Genomic DNA, 17,597 nt, shown 5'->3' with positions numbered 1-17,597 from the left:
TGGTGCTTTCAAATAGAAATTGTTATTCTTACATTTTATTTAGAGTATTTTAAAATTTAAATGCAGTTTGATGTTCTTCTTTAGCTGAAGTTTGTGATCACCTGACAATAAGGCTGATACACAGCTGTCACTGATCTTGGTTGCTGCCTCTGCCTTGATAGGGAAGTGCTGCTTCTTGTGAGGAAAACATCTCAGAGACAATGCCCAAATGTCAGCACAGATGTCTTTCCCTTATTGCAAACAATCTGGTTAACGCTGCTGTTCATTCTGATAGAGATTTAACTCCCACTGTAGCAGCTGGTTTCCAAGTACCTGAGGAGTGCGTGTCTGCAGGACAGTGCTCAGGTGGGCACACACGGCTTTCCAGCCCAGGGGCTGCAGGAGAGGGGTCACAGCCCAGCTGATGGAGCTGCTGGGGCTCCAGGGAGGAGGGTGCAGTGGGGAAAGGGCAGCAGCTGAGGAGGGCAGGGCTGCTGGCACAGGCAGGACTCTGAATACTCTTTGCAGGGGGACTGGGCTGAGGCTGCAGCACGGAACGTACCTGTGGGACACCCTACAGCCAAAGGGTGGCACGGGCTGTGTTCTCTGTGTTGTTTCTCATAAACACCTGGTAGTAACCTACCACCCATAGCCCATGGGGAAATAGCTGGCTTGGTATGGAAAAGTTGCAGGCAGCCTCTGAACTAGGAATACCAAGCTTTGCAGGATTTTTTTTTTTTTATCTGCTTAATTATGAAATCAGTTCAGGAGAGGGAGGTGACACATTTGGGTTGCTCTGCTCTTTCAGTTGTGCAGATAGCACCCAAAAGATGTTAAAAAGTTGTCATACTTTTGTCTAGACCAGGTTGCTCCAAGCCCTGTCCAGCCTGGCCTTGAACATTTCCAGGAATGGAGCAGCTACAGCTTCTCTGGGCAACCTGTGCCAGGGCCTCACCACCCTCACAGGGAAGAATTTATTCCTAATATCTAATCCTAACATGCCCTGTGATTGTGCAAAGGTATGTTAAAAGGCCTGAAGATGTACATCAGCAAGGAAAATTCTCCCAGCTCCTCTGTCCTTGTTCTGTGGAAGAGGCCACTTGTAAGTGTGACAATGCTGTTACATTTTCAGTCATATTCACTGACAATAACCTCAATAGGTGCAAAATATTTTTCTGCTTTATTTTTCTGTTCTTTCTTGCATCACTTTTCATGGTTTGGTTTGGTCTAAAAATGGAGTTGTGCTTTTAATGTGTTAGGAACTGGGGAAGCTTCAGCCTCTACAGAGTCCCTGTCTGAGCCCAGGATTGCTGTGCACAGGCTCTGGCTGAGTAGGCTGAGGAATGAGGAGAGCTCCAGTTTCTCAGCAGCTGAGATGGCTGTGTGAATTTATTGGGTTTTTCTAGATGAAAATCACTTTGTCCTTGTGAAGACTTTTGGTATTAGACTGGTTATCCTCCCAGCTCTTCTCCACAAATAGCTTTTCTTTGCCTTTTTTCTCTATAAATACAATGCTTGTCTTTTATTGTCTCCAGTAAATGCTGTGTTGTGGTAAAGATTATGATAAATTGTGGCACTAAGTATAGCAATAAACATAGGCATAGTGTATATAGGCTGTTGTAGAAGAAATTAGTTTCTGTTCTGCAGTGTGAAAAAAGAAGAGATTTATGCATCTGTTTTGTGTAAAACTATCCTGGTCTTCCTGTGGTATCACTTTATTCTCAGATGGAGAAAGCCATACAGTTTTGTGCAGGGAAGTCTCTGTTAGAATGGCATTGCCCAGTTTGATTAAGTGATAACAGAAACAATTTTAAGTATAAAATAAAATCATGGAAGTTGTGTGATTTTTTTCATTAGTGTCTGATTGCACTGATGACTTACAATTGAGAAGTCTGAGCAAAGCAAACAAAAAGCAGAAGTGAATTTGGACAGGTATGTATGTGAAGTGCCTTGAAATCCTAATCTGGGAGTGTATGTGTAAAGAAAATAGTTTTAAGGAGCAGCTCTCTTCCTCTGGCCTATCATGCCACACTTTAAGGTGCTTTAAAAACATTTCTCTCTACTGAGCATGCTGGATTTTAAGGTAGCTCAAAAATGTTCCTTTAAAGAAGTCTTTGCCTTTAGGTTGGTGTCTGGTGTAACACAAGCAGGAGTGCAGGCAGACCTAGAGAAAGTGTGTTTGGGAATCCTCTTCCACTGACCCAGCCATTCCCAGCGCTGGCAGAGATTAGAGCCTGAGGGCATGTGCTCATGCTGACCTGCTTGTGTTTTTGAGGAGCCTGGTGTGTGATTCTGTGATGTTCTGTTCTGCTCAGCTTCTGTGGGAACACTGCAGAACTGGCCACAGGCCTTTCCCAGTTGTCACAGTGAGCAGCTCTTGACATCTGTGCTGCGGTGGCTGCCAAGCTGCGTAGGTAGTTGGCAAGGAAATAAATATTGATAGACCCTAGCAACAGGTACTCCTGAGAACTCTTGTTCTGGGAATGCTTAGGCCGTGTCCAGTGTTATTAAAGTAGTGAGAGAATTTTAAGTTTATTTATAGGATTTGTTTGTGTCTTATCACCATCTCTCAGCGGTGGAATGCACGAGCGGGCTTTGCCGTGTGAGGACACAGATATGTGTCCCACACCCTGCTCTGGTGGCTCATTTTGACTTGCAGCAGATGCTCCACTGCCCCCAGCTCAGGGACAGCTGATTTACCCCCATGTGTCACATCCCAACTATGTGCTGTTATCTGTTCTCTCCTGTGCTTGCTTATCTCTCCTGTGCTGGAATGACTGTTACAGAGTTATGTGCTTGTAAGTGCATTGGATACAAGGATTTATTCCTTTCTAGCAACAATTCCTTTCTAATATTAATTATTTGATATTAATTAATATCAATTCCTTTTTATCCTAACAAAACAATAACATACAAGATTCTCAGGGAGTGTGCCAGGTGAAATTAGCTTATCACTGACTCTGGTGAGCACTGCCCATGAACAGTTGTGTGTTCTCATTGCAGAAATTGAAGCCAGAGAAGCCTGCGACTGGCTGAGAGCTGCTGGATTTCCCCAGTATGCTCAGCTGTTTGAAGGTATGATCACAAAGACTTGCCAAGCAGCTGACACTGAATTCGAGTGGAACTGTTTACATAAATAATATATTTCAGAACCTGACACTTTTGATGGAAGTACTTCCAAATTCTTTTATATCTTCATGCAAACCTGTAGAAAAGCAGTGGCCTGGTGTGTTTTCTTGCAGAAGGGAGATCTCAGCAGGGACTCAGTAGAATTCTATAAAGGGACAAATCTTCCCTGGTTTTATTTTCCTATTGTTAGACTGTAACTCAGTCAAATTTCTGCTTTTGTTATTTTTAGTAGCTTATAATTTTTTCAGTCTCTTTTTCTTGGAGTGCTGGAAGTGATGTTTCCAACCACTGATTGCAACCAAACCTCCTCTGAGGCTCTCCAGCCTGTGGTCTGAGTGAGATTGTTTTATTGGTGTTTTGAATGTTGGAAAAAGTCATCTTGCAATCATAAGTGTTCAGAAGAAATATTCAGCAGCAGCCAGGCAGTCAAAAATGAAATTTCAGCATGTTTTCATGTTGATAAACTTACAAAGAGTGCTTATTTCTTAGGAGGAGGCATGGATTTGTTGAGAATTTGTATAATTTTTCAGGCCACACTTGTGCATATACCTTAAAACTGTTGTTCTCTAAAATATGGTTTTTATTACAAACATTGAAAGTAACAAAAGCTAATCTATTTTAAAGAGAGATTTTATCAAAGAACTACAGTTAAAAGAACATTAACTGCTCTCATTCCCACCTCCTCCAGTCACTGAAAAATTGAAAAATTGAAATTGAGCCCATAGAGCTGGGTTTGAAAGCTGTATTCCATGAAACCTGGAAATGCTTCCTGTCTGTCTACAGCAGATTTTATTCTATAAGCTGTTTGTTGGAAATGTGCATTGCCATGCTTCTGGAAAATGAATCTTCTGCATTACCTTGCTGTTTATTCAGTGTCCTGAGCTGGCTAGGAAAATTAAGCTTATAAAATAAGCTAAGAAAATATGTTTGGACCTCAGTGGCTCCCTCGTGTGCGAGGCTGAATCTCAGGAGCTGAAACACTGAACTCTTCAGCTTCCAGCCCAGCATGATGTGTCAGGCTCCCTAGAGCTCAGAGTGCATCTCATGTGCTGCATTGCACCTCCCCATGGCAGAGGCTCCTGTAAAACAATCCCAGCTTTATTCTGTAGAAGGTGCAGAGAGCCAAAGCAAATCTAAAAGTGATTTTGCTTTTCATGTCTATGGCACTTGGTGACTGCAAGCTCCTGGAAATGCAGAAGGGCTTGTCCACCTGCAATAACAGCAGCAAGCAGATCCCTACATTTGTTCTCCACTTGCCCTAAGGAACTGATCCTCACTTGCTGGAAGGATACTGGCATGAATGTACAGCTATAGAAATAGGAGTAGTTTCATTTTGCCTGCCATAAATAAATTGTAAAATTGGAAGTCATTGCAATTACAACTCAGATTTCAGATTCAACTTCTTTGTTCACAGATATGCAGTTTCCCATTGATGTAAAAGCTGTGAGGAGAGATCATGAATTTTTAGATGGAGATGCGATTGAATCACTGTTCAGGTAAACATTAATCATGAATCATCTTTGATACCCCCAGGCCCCACAGTTATTTGTTGCTCATCTTTTCACACCTCAGTTTTTGTCAGAGACTAACAAAGTCACCGAATCTGTGACTGAAGGAAACCCTTTAAACACATATTTTAGTGCCACTGAAGTTGGTTGTTTTAGGAATTAAAAGGTAAAGTAAGCACATGTTTGCACTTCCTCTTCAGCCAACTTCTCAGGGATGTTACACTGGGCATCAAATATCTTTTTTGTAATGTGAAATGGCTGCAGGCTGATTAAAAATAGCCAGTTCCTTGCAAACGTGGCAGGCTGCTCTCTAGGAACATGTATAATGGAGTGCAGGAATTTCCTCCAGCTTCTGTTCCAGCAGATAGAAAAAAATTATCTGCATGAGATCTGTTCAATTTTCCTGAATATTTCTTGGGTGAGAAGCAAAGGTATTGATTTGAAGTTATTGCTTGGCCACAGCTGTTCAGAGCACACAAGTGAACCTGCACTGTCAGTGCCAAGTCAGACCCTGTGGAATTTCCCCATGGAAGAGTGCCAGGACAGTGTGAGGCTTCTGCTTCAGCTGGTACTGCAGTTACTGAAGAATTCTCATTATGAGATTGTTCAGCAGAGTTTCTTTAGCAAAAATTATGATTTCTAACAGTTAGAAAGTTCCTCTCCTGGTGAAATGGTCTGGTCCTTTTCTGTCCTGTCAGGTCACCTGAGTTCCAGCTCTGCCTGTTCCAGAGCACCAGGATGAGTTGTTCACACACACATCTCTAAAGCACAGCAGATACTAAAGAATTTTGGGTATATTTTATTTCCTGGTATCACTTCTGTCCCGAGTGCTCCTTGGTGACTCTCAGTGTGTCCCATGTTGATGCCACCTATTGTTTGACAACTAAGTGATTGAGTAGTTTGGGACCTTATTGATTCCACAGGCTTTAGTTAAAATGATAGATAATACAGTCCTTTCAGGGATACAGGTTAACATCTTGATTTTTAAACTTCTTTTTTTTCAAGAAGCCCACAAATCTATTTTCAAAATCTTAAATCAATATAGAGTTTTTCACAATCATTAAGGCTAACAATATGATTTTTAAAAATTAAATTATTAATTATAGTTGTCTTCTCTAGCTTTAACATGGCAGAACTAGAAGTGTGAACATCATGGTGTTGTCATTGGTGCTGGTTTTGGGGACCAGTGTATGGGAGCCTCTAACAGAATGTCAGTCTTTGACAATAATGAAGACTCTGTGGTAGGAGATCACAACTAGTTTTGGTGTATGTTTGTTTTCAAGAAATAAAATAGTTGGAATTTAAAACTCCTGTGTTTTTTCTCAAACCCTAGAAGGTTGAACACATTGAACAAGTATGCATCAATGAAAGTGGAAATAAGCCGTGACAGGAAACGGGTATGTCTGTAACATACAGTTCCTGTTCTGATTAAAGATGTGTTTAGCTATTGTATCAAACACCTGGGTTTAGAAGTGCATGAAGGATTAGCAATTTCTGAACTTTCCTTTCTATTCTATTCCATCCCACAAAGCTCTGCTATTTGCATTCTATGTTGAGAAAACAAAGGGGTGGAGATTGCAACTACATAAACTTTGCAAGGTATGTTAGGGGTGACTTTTGAAATACTTTTGAAATTTGATTTGACACACGTTACTGTCCAGTAGTTGCCCCAAAGCCCCATCTCAACATGGCTATCATTGCTTTCCTGGCCTTATTTAAGTGCTGAAAGTGACTAAACAAAGAAATTAAAAGGGCAATCCAAATATTCAGCCAGTACAAGCTGAGTAGGTTTTAGGTTATGCTCTGCTGCTGCAGCTAAATCAGAGCAGTGGCCACAGCTTGGCTGGGCAGCACCAGGTCTGCAAAGCCTCTGAGCCACCATGGATTAACTGCAGGGCTAGCCAGAAAATAATGCTATCTTCTGGAAAAATGTCTGGGTTTTGGAGAGTTCTCTGTCAGGGCAGAATGGGGCAAGAGAGCCCACAGAGAAGAGGCAGGTGGCTCCCATCTCTAACGTTTCAGAATGGGGACAATCCAGCAAAGGGGGCACCTGGGGCAGGTGGCAAGGGAGGCTGAGGGCTGCAAAAGGGTACCACAGATACTGATGCTGCTGCAGTTCCACAGCCAAACACTTCTTTGCCTGAAGATGCATGAGTTTTGGTCACAGAAGTGTGAGAGTGTGTGATTTGTTTGACTTTAGGAAAGGCGGTGTAAACCCAATATGATTATCTTTCAAAACCCTTGGATTTACCACAAAACAGGATTTTTCATCCTTAGATCAAATCTGTCACCTTTTCCTGTGGTAAACTTCCCAGATTTGTCAGCATGCTTGGGCATCATTTGTCAGCATGTTTTTCAACTAACTTAGGGCAGATCTTCAGTGACTGAATAGTCACTGTGTTGGTCTTGGGGGTTTTGGAGGTTGGCAGAAAATTTAAGTCTCTTTTTTATGTTAAACTGGTTTTTGTAATTTAAAATTTGCCAAACTTTGCCCTTGAACTGGTTTTGTTGTTTTTTCCTCCTTCTAAGAGTGACGACTCTGAAGATGATGAACCTTGTGCAATAAGTGACAGATGGGCCTATGAGAGGTGCAGTCAGCGGTGGTCTCGCATCGAGAGCCTGGCAGCTTTTCCAGCAGAGGAAGGTGCTGCTGCCTCCACCCCAGGCAGTCCAATACTGAAGATCATCCACAGTGAGGACAGTGTCTTTCTGGATCATGGTGAGAAGCACGATGTGTCCTCACTTCACAGCACCAGCAGTACCGACAGTGACATTGTTAACTCCCAAAAACCTTTTGAAGATGTGGAAACCAGCACGAGTTCCTCAAGATGTTCCTCAGTTAAGGTACCTTCACTGGACTCTGCTTTTAGTTGCTCTCCTCCCCCCAGTGAATTTTTAAGTATCAGCAGTGAGGAGAAGCTTTTGGATAAATCACCATCTAAAAAGAGGAAGAGCCTCCTGAAGAAAATGGAGAAGCTGCACTTAAGGAGCTGCAATTTAAGGAGTGGTCAGTCAAAGGCCAAACCCATAATAAGTGAACCTGTTCTTCTGGAAGGACTTAATGAAGAAAAGATGAAGATGCTGAACTGTGTAAATATTTCTGACCTCTCTGGCATCCGAACAAAGAACAATTCTTCCTTTTCTCCCCGGAGCTGCAACAGCAGCAATCAGTCTGTAAATAGCAGCACAGGGAGCACTCCAAGTCCTGTTACAAACCCAGGCAGCCCCTGTGAAGGAAGGGGGATGTATACAGAGCACATGGACTCCAGCAAGATGTTGCTGGGGAGTGATCTATCCCAGCAGAACCTTAGAAATGACGTGACGTTACAAAAGAACCAGATGTTTCAAATACCACAAGGCCATAAACCTGGCACTTTCCCCACAGTACTTACAGATAGCTCCCTGTCTCCAGCAGACAGCTCTTCTGTCAACTGGAGAACTGGGAGTTTCCATGGCTGCAGGAGGAGCCGGAGCAGAAGCGGTTCCAAGGATCCCAAAGCCCCCAGGAGTCCCCTGTCGGGCAGAGATCACAGGCTGAGTGTGTATGACAACATCCCCAACACTGACCTGGAGAGCCTGGAGGCAACACAAGTCGGTGATGATGATGTTTTTTCAGAACTGAACAGTGTCATAGCAGATGTCAATGGTCTCAAAAAGTTGGTTGATCAGTGGACAGAGAAGTTCTCAGATGATGGGGATTCTGACTTTGCCAGTGATTTGACCTCTTTGTATCCACCCTCCCCAAAAGAAAGCTCTCTTGACACAGAGGGCTCAGAAGATAAGACAGCAGGGGAGGCTGAGGGAGAGAGCAGCTGTGGCCTGGGCAAGGAGATTGGTTCTGCAGACCTGACATACTTCACAGACTCTAAAAATACCAACAGGTCAGCCATCCTTGGGTTTGTCTTTGATTCTGTCCACTCAAAATACAATTGATTTGCCAGAGCAAAGTGTTCTGAAGTCTGTGCTAGGTAGCAGGGTCTGCACTGCTGGTGGCAAGTACCACTCCCCAGGTACCAATATCTGACCTCTGCTGTAAGCAGGACACTCATAATGTGCATGGGAATCAGGGAACAGTTGGAATTGCCAGGGGCCCTCCTGGATGGGAAGTACCTTGTTTAAGTGCAGCTAAATGCAGCTCATTTAGAGTCTTGGCTGCTTCACAGATGCAGGTAAAACACAGGGATGGTGGAAATGGTCCTAAGCTTAAACAATATTTATCCTGTAGGCCCAGGAAGCAGCCCTGGTCTGTGGAAGAGAGTATGAACCTGGAAAGTCTTTCCCTTCAGACTGATGGCCAGTCAGCTGCCCAGCTGGCCCGCACACAAAAGCTGGCACTGTTGAGACTCACGGCTTTAATGGACAGATATTCCCCTTCCAGTAAGCAGGGCTGGAACTGGTAAGTTGTCTGGTATTAAAGCAACCTGAGCTGGAGTGAGGAGTTGATGTAAGCATTTGAATTTCCTTGTCTGCCTACATTGCACATGTTCAAGATGAAGAATTTCATGCTATTAAAGTGCCAGCAGCTTCATGGTTATTTCCATGGCTCCAGGGTTTCCTCTGCTGTGGGCTGTACTTTGGCCCCTCGCTGCTGGTAGTGCTGTTACTGATTCTAAGGCACATCATAGTTTCTCTTTAAATTTGCCCAATTTCAGGTCTTTGTCAGAGGACCATCCCAGGAACTGTGGGACCTGAGGTGAGAATGGGCTGGGCTGAGAATCCAGCCCTTCAGCCCTGAGTGTCTGTTTGAACTAAACCAGTGACAAATTCAGACACTCAGAGGACTTCCATACATCAGTCAGCATGTTGTGATAGGGAGCTGGTACTTGAATATAGAAAGAATGAAAAAACCCTACAGTGCCATAAAGGGATGGAATGCATTTCCCATGAGGATGCTTTATTAATTTCAGCAATGGAATGAGGAAGTCATCCCTGTCATTGCCTTTGCTGATTTTCTCTCCCTCCTGATGCTGTGTGTACAGGTGTGTGGCAGAATTTGGGGCTGTGACAAGGTACAGCTCAACCCTTTCTGATGAGTGTAAAGCAGCAGCTGGAAAGTGCTGGACACCTAGTAAGCTGCAACTATTCTTTTTCATTTCCAGGACCATACCAAAGTTCATAAAAAAACCAAAAGCCTCAGACTACAAGGACAAAAATGTGTTTGGGGTTCCTTTACTTCTGAATGTGCAGCGAACAAGCCACCCCCTGCCCAATGGCATCCTGCAAGCCCTGGAGTATCTGAGGAGCCACTTTCTTGACCAGGTATGAACTCGAGGCAGCCCAGAGAAGCTCAGAGCCATGGACAGGTCTGCTCCAGGGAACCAGGCTCTCTCACATGCTGTTGTGAAGGACTTTCTTGCCCCCTAAGGCTCTGAATAGGCAGAAGGGTGTAGATCTGAGCAGGTGGCCTGGGAGGAAATACCAGTGCTGACTCCCTCTGGGAATACCTGTAGCCCTGTACTGTGTTTTTGTGCCTTCTCTCACTGAAACCCTCTGCATTCATGTCTCTTGGTGCTTGCAGTCAGGCTGGCTTTGCCTGGGGAGGTGTCATGTCTCTGCATCCCAAGGAGGCAAATCTGCCAGACAATCATTGTTCCTTCCCTCTGTTCTGTGGCTGCTCGTAGTGCCAGAGCTAATGTGAAAATTAATCTTGTTTCAGCTGAAATGCAGAGAGAAACCATTACAGCAGTGCCTGTAACAAATTTTTCTGCAAATTTTAAACAAATTTATCCCCTGAGTGGAGCTGGCAGAGGAAGTGTGTGCTGTATATGGTATTTTCATAGCACAGCTGCAGAAATGAAGACCTTCTGACATGAGACATATTAGTTAAAGAGAGGGCTTCTCTTCCTCTGCTTTGCCATTGTCTCAGTGTATAATATCCACCAAAGTGCAAAAGTGTGTGAGTTCTGTGAAGTGACAATGCAAGTGTTTTTCATTTTGAGCTTATAGTATGCATCCAGTTCATATAAATAAATCAGAATGTAAATACTGTCTCATTGGTACAGAGCAAAACTGTCACCAGGAGCTTTGGTGGGGTCAAGCTCATGGGAAACTCCTAAATCTCACTCAGCTGACAATCACATTACAAAGAAAATCAAAATTTCCCTCAAAATGGCATCTGCCCTTTGCCAGCCTGTGGAAGGATTAGATGTATCACATGTATGAGGTATTACAAGCAGCCTTGTGGATCTCAAAGTTGGTTTGTGTAAGCCAGCACTCGATGTGTGTTCGTGTTTGATGGGCACACACTGGTGAATTTGAAACTTAGAGTTGCCGTGTGTAAACACCAGCCTGCCCAAGAAAACAGACATACATCAATGGTAGTGATTTTAAAAGGCAAAATGAGTACTTTTGTATTAAACAAAAGCCAAACAAACATGAAAATTGGTATGTCACAGCTGATTCTGTGGGCATCAGGCATGGTTTGCCTCAGAGAAATGTCTGTGTGGCTTCTAATGATACAAAAGTATTTCGGTGTTCAATCCCACTGCTGTAGGATATCTGTTATTACAAGAAAGGTGAAGGATCACTTGCTTGTCAAAATTTTGATTCCCAGTGACTCCTCTCTTTGTCTTTAATAATTTCTTTTACCCACAGGTTGGTCTGTTCCGAAAATCCGGTGTTAAATCCAGGATTCTGTCCTTAAGAGAAATGAATGAAACCAACCCAAACAATGTCTGTTATGAAGGGCAGTCAGCATTTGACGTGGCAGATATGGTGAAGCAGTATTTCCGAGACCTTCCTGAGCCTATATTTACCAGCAGGCTCTGTGAATCCTTCCTCCACATCTACCAATGTAGGTACCAAAAGCTGTCATTTTCCAGTGCCTTGGATATCTTAATATCCAGCTGTACAAGGCAGTGGCCAGACTAGGACTAGTGCCAAGTGCCTCTGTAGTCAGAGGGGACAAGTCAGGCAGGACATTTCTGGAACATGAGTTCACTGTGCCTCTGGACTTGGGAGATTCCCATCTGCATCCTATGAACCAGCTAATTCTCTTCTCTGAAGGATGAGAGTAATGAAATGCTGCAGCAGCCCCCTTAAACTGTGCTTTTGAACAGTCATTTCCCTATGCAAAATGAAGAAATAACCTGGTTCCCTTGTTCATGCCATGGCATAGCTCCTTGAGCGAGAAGAGCTGATATATGGATGACATTTCTTTATTAAAGTGCCCAAAACTGAAGCAACTGGGAAATGCCAGCAGCTTTCTGCCTGTGCTCACACTGTTACTGTCCTTGAGACTCAACCCAAAACCCAAGAAAACACAAAGCTGAAATATTGCATTTCATACAGTTTAAATGGGTTCTATTTCTAGTGCTTTACCCTCAAGGAATTCACTTTCCAAAAGCAGATGAACTGGGGAAGGAATTTGAAGTATATGTTGTTGGGACAGACAGGTTTCTCCTGCTTTTGAGAAAAGGTTTTGAAAAATGAAGTGTGAGCTTTCTGAGAGGACTGGTTGTGCAGCCTAACCCACGTGGCTTTTATTGACATAAGTCAATGAGCAGCTGCTGTTCTGTGTACAGTATAAGTTCATGAAAGTTCTGTTGGGTTTTGTCACCTGTCAGGGTTTTAAAATTTTCTCTGAAAATTATTTATTTGTTTGAAGTAAGTTTTCTTCTTGCATTCACAAATTCTCCTTTGTAAGAAGATCTACAATTCCCATACCCAAAGGATGTATAACTGTTTTTCTCAAATTATTGTAATCTGGCCACTGTCTACCTCCTGTCTCTTGTTTTGGGAAAGAAACAGCAAATGTCCAAATTCTGTTCATTCCCCTTGCCTGTCTTCTGCCAGATGTGACTGGAGCAAGTGCACAGATTAAATTACTGTTTTGGAGGTAAAAATTGTGCTGCTTTCACCAAGCAGTGTGTTTTGTGTGTTCTATGTATGTGCTTCTACCTGGAGGGAAGGAGAAGTGATCTAGCCTTTGCAGTGGTGTTAATTGGAGAAATCTTTGTGCTGGGAATGCGTGGCAGGATGAAGCAGACCCACCCTCCTGCTGGAGCTGTTTGGGCAGACAGTCTCAGTGGGGGTTAGTGTGAATTAAAATCTGTTGGCAAAACACTGGTCTCTGAATTATCTGAGAGCATCTGTTCTCTTTGTGCTTGAAGCTGAAAGGAAAAGACAGTAGAGCTACCTGCTCCAAAGTATCACTGCAGAGTAATATTTTATGGGGAGACAGGCCCACATTTGGATTGTAACTCAGTTCAGGATATGTTCATTAGCATGGTGGTCAAGATAAATTTCAAGTCAGGCAGCAGCATCCCTGGGTGTGAACGTGCACTTGACAGGCAGTAGGAGGAACGGTTCATGTTTGATGGGAAAATGGTCTTTCCTTGTCTGCTGTGAGCTTGGGACAAGGAAGTTGAACCTACAAGCTCAGTGCCCTGCTTGGGACCTGCTGATGGATGCTTCTGCAAGTCACAACGTGTGATTTTTGTCATGGTTCATGTTTTCAGACGTGCCAAAGGACCAGCAGTTTCAGGCTGTCCAGGCTGCTATTCTCCTTCTCCCAAAGGAAAACCGAGAAGCTTTGAAAATCCTCCTGTTCTTCCTGCGAGATGTGGTGGCTTTTGTTGAGGAGAACCAGATGACCCCAACCAACATCGCTGTCTGTCTTGCGCCTTCTTTGTTTCACCTCAACACCCTGAGGAGGGACAGTTCCTCCTCCTCCTCAACCAGGTATTGGCACCTTGGCACTGCAGCTGTCCACAGTGTTCCTGCTGGAGTGATGCTTTCTGTAGCTGGCCTAGGCTCAGTGTCTGATTTTGAGGGGGAAATAGACGGTGTGTGCCCTGGGGTTTGCCTTAAATCTGTTTGCTCGGGTGCAGCAGGAGCTGCCCACAGTGCATGGAGCGACGCGGCCGCTCGCTGCCCAGTGCCAAGGGCTGTGGTAAGGCCCCATTGCCATGCTCCTGACCAGTCTGTGTGTGACCCCCACCAGTGCTGCACTCCCCTGGTTGCCCAGGAGCCCAGCATGTGCCCCACTGCTAACATTAAGTGGTGCTGGCCATTGGAAATGTGCTCCTGCACTGGCAACCTGAGCCTGGGTACGGCCTTAAGGCCCTGCAGGTACCTGGCAGATTGAGGCAGCTGCTGGCACTGGTTCTGCTGAGTGATAAGGGGATCATTCCTGCCAAATCGAGCCACAGGGATTCTGTAAATTTATCTAAATAAGTAAAAGTATCTGGGTTGCATAACATCCCCTGTTTGTACGTGCAGGGAGGAAGGTGCCCTTGGGCCAAAGTAGACAAATAATCTCTGAGAGCATTCATGCCTTATCTGGCCTCCTGAGGCAGGGCTGTTTGCTCTGCTCCTGCTCCTGGGCTGTGGACAGACGGATCAGGGCAGGAGAGCACAGCTGGCTGTGCAGGGAGCATCGTGCTCCCGACAGCGGAGAGAGCTGAACGCCTCACTTGGGGATCTACAGGGGAGGGCTGGTCCCAAAGCAGAAGCTGTCAGATGTGCTGTTGGCATCTTTCAGGCTCTGGATAGCACAGGGGAAGGGAGATAAAACACTAAGGATTTTCTTTTGAATGTCACAAAACATCAGGAAATGCCTCAGGCATCCCTGTGCAGAGCTGGCACACCACAGGGCCACTGCAGGCACCCGGGGATGCGATGGAATGTCGGCAGCAGCAGGTCCTGCAGGATTGCTGTGCTGTTTGAGCTCCTAGGAGTTACACTCTGGGAGTTGTTCCTCTTTGCTTTACATCAACACTGCTCTGAAATGTTAGGACCAAAGATAGCAATGGAGTTTTCTCTTTGTTGTCAGTGTTTAGGAGCCAGGATGCTTTGAAGCTTTAGCTCTGCTGTAACTGTGCATTAATGCCTTGGTGCAGGGTTCCCACTTCAAAGGGTTCAAGCTGACAGGTCTGACTCTGAGGAGCAGCACTGAGGACTATTATCTTCCACCCAATTTTCAAGCCATTTGGCAGGAATGCACACAGATAAAAGTTTCATAAGCCAGGACTGATGATGTAATTCCAGTAGCATGAATTAAAAGAGGGTACTGTTTTTCAAATGTGTTGGGTGTGGTTTGGCCCAAAGAATTTAAAAGGTTCTACATGGGCTTTGCAGGTATCAAAGGAGCTTGATATTGAAGATTATACACAAATAAGTTTGGGGTCATTGTTTTTCTTGGCCAAGTGTGTGATGATGTGTTTGGGGAATAAATTCCTTGACTTGCCTTTCTTGGGTGTCCATTACTACTGGTCTGTAGTGCCCTGGACACCTTTGGGATGTGCTGGGAGGGAATTGACCTTCAGTGGTCACATTGCATGAGCCCTCCATGTGCAGGTCCTTCAGTGCAGTGTGTTTTGTGTGTGGTTCCCAGCACTCTGCTCGATCAGCCTTCCTCTCACCTTCCCCTCTCCTAGATCCAGTCAGAGGAAGTGCAGCTTGGGGAAACCAGACCAGAGGGAGCTGAACGAGAACCTGGCAGCAACGCAGGGCTTGGCCCACATGATAATGGAGTGCAACAGGCTCTTCCAGGTACATCACTCATTGTCACCAAGCAAGAGCTCTGGGCATCGTGGGGGGAGGGGGGGTGGCCAGCAATGTCCCTGCCAGCCCAGCTGCTGCTCTGCACTGGTGACAGGTGGGAGTCCTGCTGCTGCCAAAGAGAAAAGGAGTGTCACTGCGAGCGCTGCTCTATTCCCCGCTCCATCCCCAGTGTGATGGGGCTTGACTCCATGGGGACAGCTTAGAGAGCACCTGTGGGGCAGTGGCTGCCATGTGCCCAGGCTGGGAGGCCCTGGCCATCCCTGCTGGAGAATGGGTTGAAGTTTTGCTGCTGGGGCCTGGCCAGAGAACAGCCATGCCTGTGCCTGGCCATTGACCCCAGTAATCTGAACCTGGACCTTGGCCCACAGACTGACTTCCCAGCTTGACTGCGGCCTTTGCCCATCAATATGGACTTGCCTAGTGATCCTTAGACTGTGGCTAACCCTGGTTGCTGTCCTTGGACCTGATCCTGACCTCCCTTGCTGGCTCACCTTCCTGGCTCTACCTCGGACCTCATCGCCATGGATGTGTCTGATGATCTTTGCTCTTGGCTGACCCTGGCTGCCACCTCTGGCCCAGCTCCAGCAGTGTGGGATGGGGCAGCTGCCCTGCCAGCCCTGTTGTCCCACTTGACACCCTCAGGGGTTCTGTCCACACTCCAACATTCAGCTCAGACCTTCTCATGCTGTGCTCCAGCTCCTGGTCTGGGCAGGGGACACTGCCCCATGGCTCCCCTGCACTGACACATGGCCCTCCCCCAGGGCTCCCCCAGCACTGATTCCACAGCCAGTGCCTGGCTTCTGAGTGACACCCCACCCCAGAACAGCTGGGTTCCCAGGGCTCTGATCCCTGCATGGCATCAGTCTCCAGCCCAGACAGGGCTCTTTAGTGCCCCCTCCACCCCCAGCCCATCCCTGGGTCCCTGTTTCCCCAGCAGTGGCCTGAACCCCTCTGCCCAGCTCTGAGGCTCCTTGGGATGCCCTGACACTGCTGCCTACCCTGCACCCTCTGGTTAGTCCTGGCAGCAGGGAGCTGGCCCTGTTCCTGGCTGCATCTTCCCCTGAATAGCCCCATGGGGACTCTGAGCTACCCTTGCACAGACAGACAGTCCACACACCCCTGCTATGGCCATTGCTGACTCCAGCCCTGAGCTGTGGGGCTGCCCCTCTCCCCGGGCTGCTGGTGTCCTGCTGGTGTGACCCCACCGTGCCAGGGTAGGCATTTGGTGCTGAGACTCGGGGATTGCCTGGAGAGGGCTGTCCCCCTTCTGCTGAGGTCACAGCTCAGTGTGGCAGCCTCTGCCGTGCCCGTGCCTGGAGGAACACGTGGGTCTGCTGCTCTGGACCCAGACCTGGACTGGTCACTGTGGCCACCACTGGACTGCGGCTGACGCTGCTTCTGCCACTGAACCTGAGCGTGCAGGACCCGGCTCGTCACCACTGCCACCCCCAGCCTGCCCGGCGTGGCCCCAGGTAGGGCGGGATGGGGCCCTGGCTGGAGAGGCACTGCCCAGCCCTGCCTGGCTCTGCCTCAGCCCCGGGAGCAGGGAGAGCACGGCCATGGCACGGGTGTGGGTGCAGCTGGGGGACAGGGAGCAGCAGGTGATGTGACATGGCTGTCACCCTGCTGTCACTGCAGGCACCAGGCCTGCTGGGGATGTGGGCAGTGCTCAGCCCATTTGCACAGGTGTGCCCTTGGTAAAGTGCCAGCTGGTGTCCAGCACACGAGGCACTGGACACTGTCCAGCTGTGAGAGCTGAGCCCCCCCCAGCTCTCTGGACATGGAAGAACCTGATACAGATCTATATATATATACACAAATATGTATGTACATAAATATGTCAGTGAGCATCTGCATCAATGGAGTATCTTGTCTCCAGTGGTAGCACAGCTGCATTTCTGTGCTGCTTTAAAACTCAGGAAGTTTTTTTAGGAGGCTCACAGCAGCGCCTCCAACAACCCCAAAGCAAAGGCAGGAGCTGTGGCTCCTTGTAGTTGCCCAAGATTGGTATGTACTGCAGAGGTTTGCAACTCTGTAGGGATTCAAACATTGCTGCTCAGGGGAAAGGCAATTCCCTTGTGTTTTCCTTAGAGGGAATGTAGTTTAACTGATCTGCTCCTCCCCTGGGATTCCTGCTCCTCCAGGTAAAACTGCTGCCTGCCTCCCCATGCCATCACAGATGACATCAAAGACTGGGTGACCTGCTCATACCTGGCACCTAAGGTAAAGTGGATGGAGGGAGTATGGATCAGAGTATCATTGGATTTGGGAGTGTGGGTGGCTGGAGGCTTTCTGGAGGTACCCTTGGGTGTTGAGTTCATAGGTTTTGGCTCCTGCACCAAGAATTGCTCTGAGCTAAGCTCACAGCCACTTGTGTGCCTCTGTATCTGCAGCTGCTGAAGCCACACTCCTTTTCTCTTCTCTTCCCTCCCCCTCTACTTTTTTTCCCTTACCACAACCCCACTCCAACAGACA

The 17,597-nt window shown here is 46.6% G+C and overlaps 1 protein-coding gene across 7 annotated transcripts in view; it reads left to right on the top strand.

Annotated features, from left to right (window-relative positions):
* Positions 1 to 17,597, top strand: part of LOC102109602 (rho GTPase-activating protein 7-like) — a 46,064-nt gene that overhangs the window by 28,292 nt on the left and 175 nt on the right. For 4 of the 7 annotated variants that reach the window (XM_014253135.2, XM_088063448.1, XM_014253134.2 and 1 more), the window contains exons 2-11: positions 2,983 to 3,054; positions 4,523 to 4,604; positions 5,950 to 6,013; positions 7,146 to 8,497; positions 8,842 to 9,012; positions 9,716 to 9,875; positions 11,211 to 11,409; positions 13,076 to 13,298; positions 14,996 to 15,110; positions 17,267 to 17,345. In XM_014253135.2, the coding sequence (XP_014108610.2) occupies positions 2,983 to 3,054; positions 4,523 to 4,604; positions 5,950 to 6,013; positions 7,146 to 8,497; positions 8,842 to 9,012; positions 9,716 to 9,875; positions 11,211 to 11,409; positions 13,076 to 13,298; positions 14,996 to 15,110; positions 17,267 to 17,305 (2,477 nt within the window). In that variant the 3' untranslated portion in view covers positions 17,306 to 17,345. Of the gene's footprint in view, positions 1 to 319; positions 346 to 839; positions 1,082 to 2,982; positions 3,055 to 4,522; positions 4,605 to 5,949; positions 6,014 to 7,145; positions 8,498 to 8,841; positions 9,013 to 9,715; positions 9,876 to 11,210; positions 11,410 to 13,075; positions 13,299 to 14,995; positions 15,111 to 15,490; positions 16,595 to 17,266; positions 17,346 to 17,597 lie in introns of those variants that run through there. The other 3 variants (XM_088063450.1, XM_088063447.1, XM_088063446.1) reach the window with 3 other exon arrangements.

This window comes from Pseudopodoces humilis, chromosome 17 (genome assembly GCF_049639895.1).
Source record: "Pseudopodoces humilis isolate 2021_Gansu_Grassland_sample_001 chromosome 17, ASM4963989v1, whole genome shotgun sequence".
Taxonomy (NCBI): domain Eukaryota; kingdom Metazoa; phylum Chordata; class Aves; order Passeriformes; family Paridae; genus Pseudopodoces; species Pseudopodoces humilis.
The sequence above is the reverse complement of the archived record's forward strand: the minus strand, read 5'-3'. Positions and strand labels throughout refer to the sequence as shown.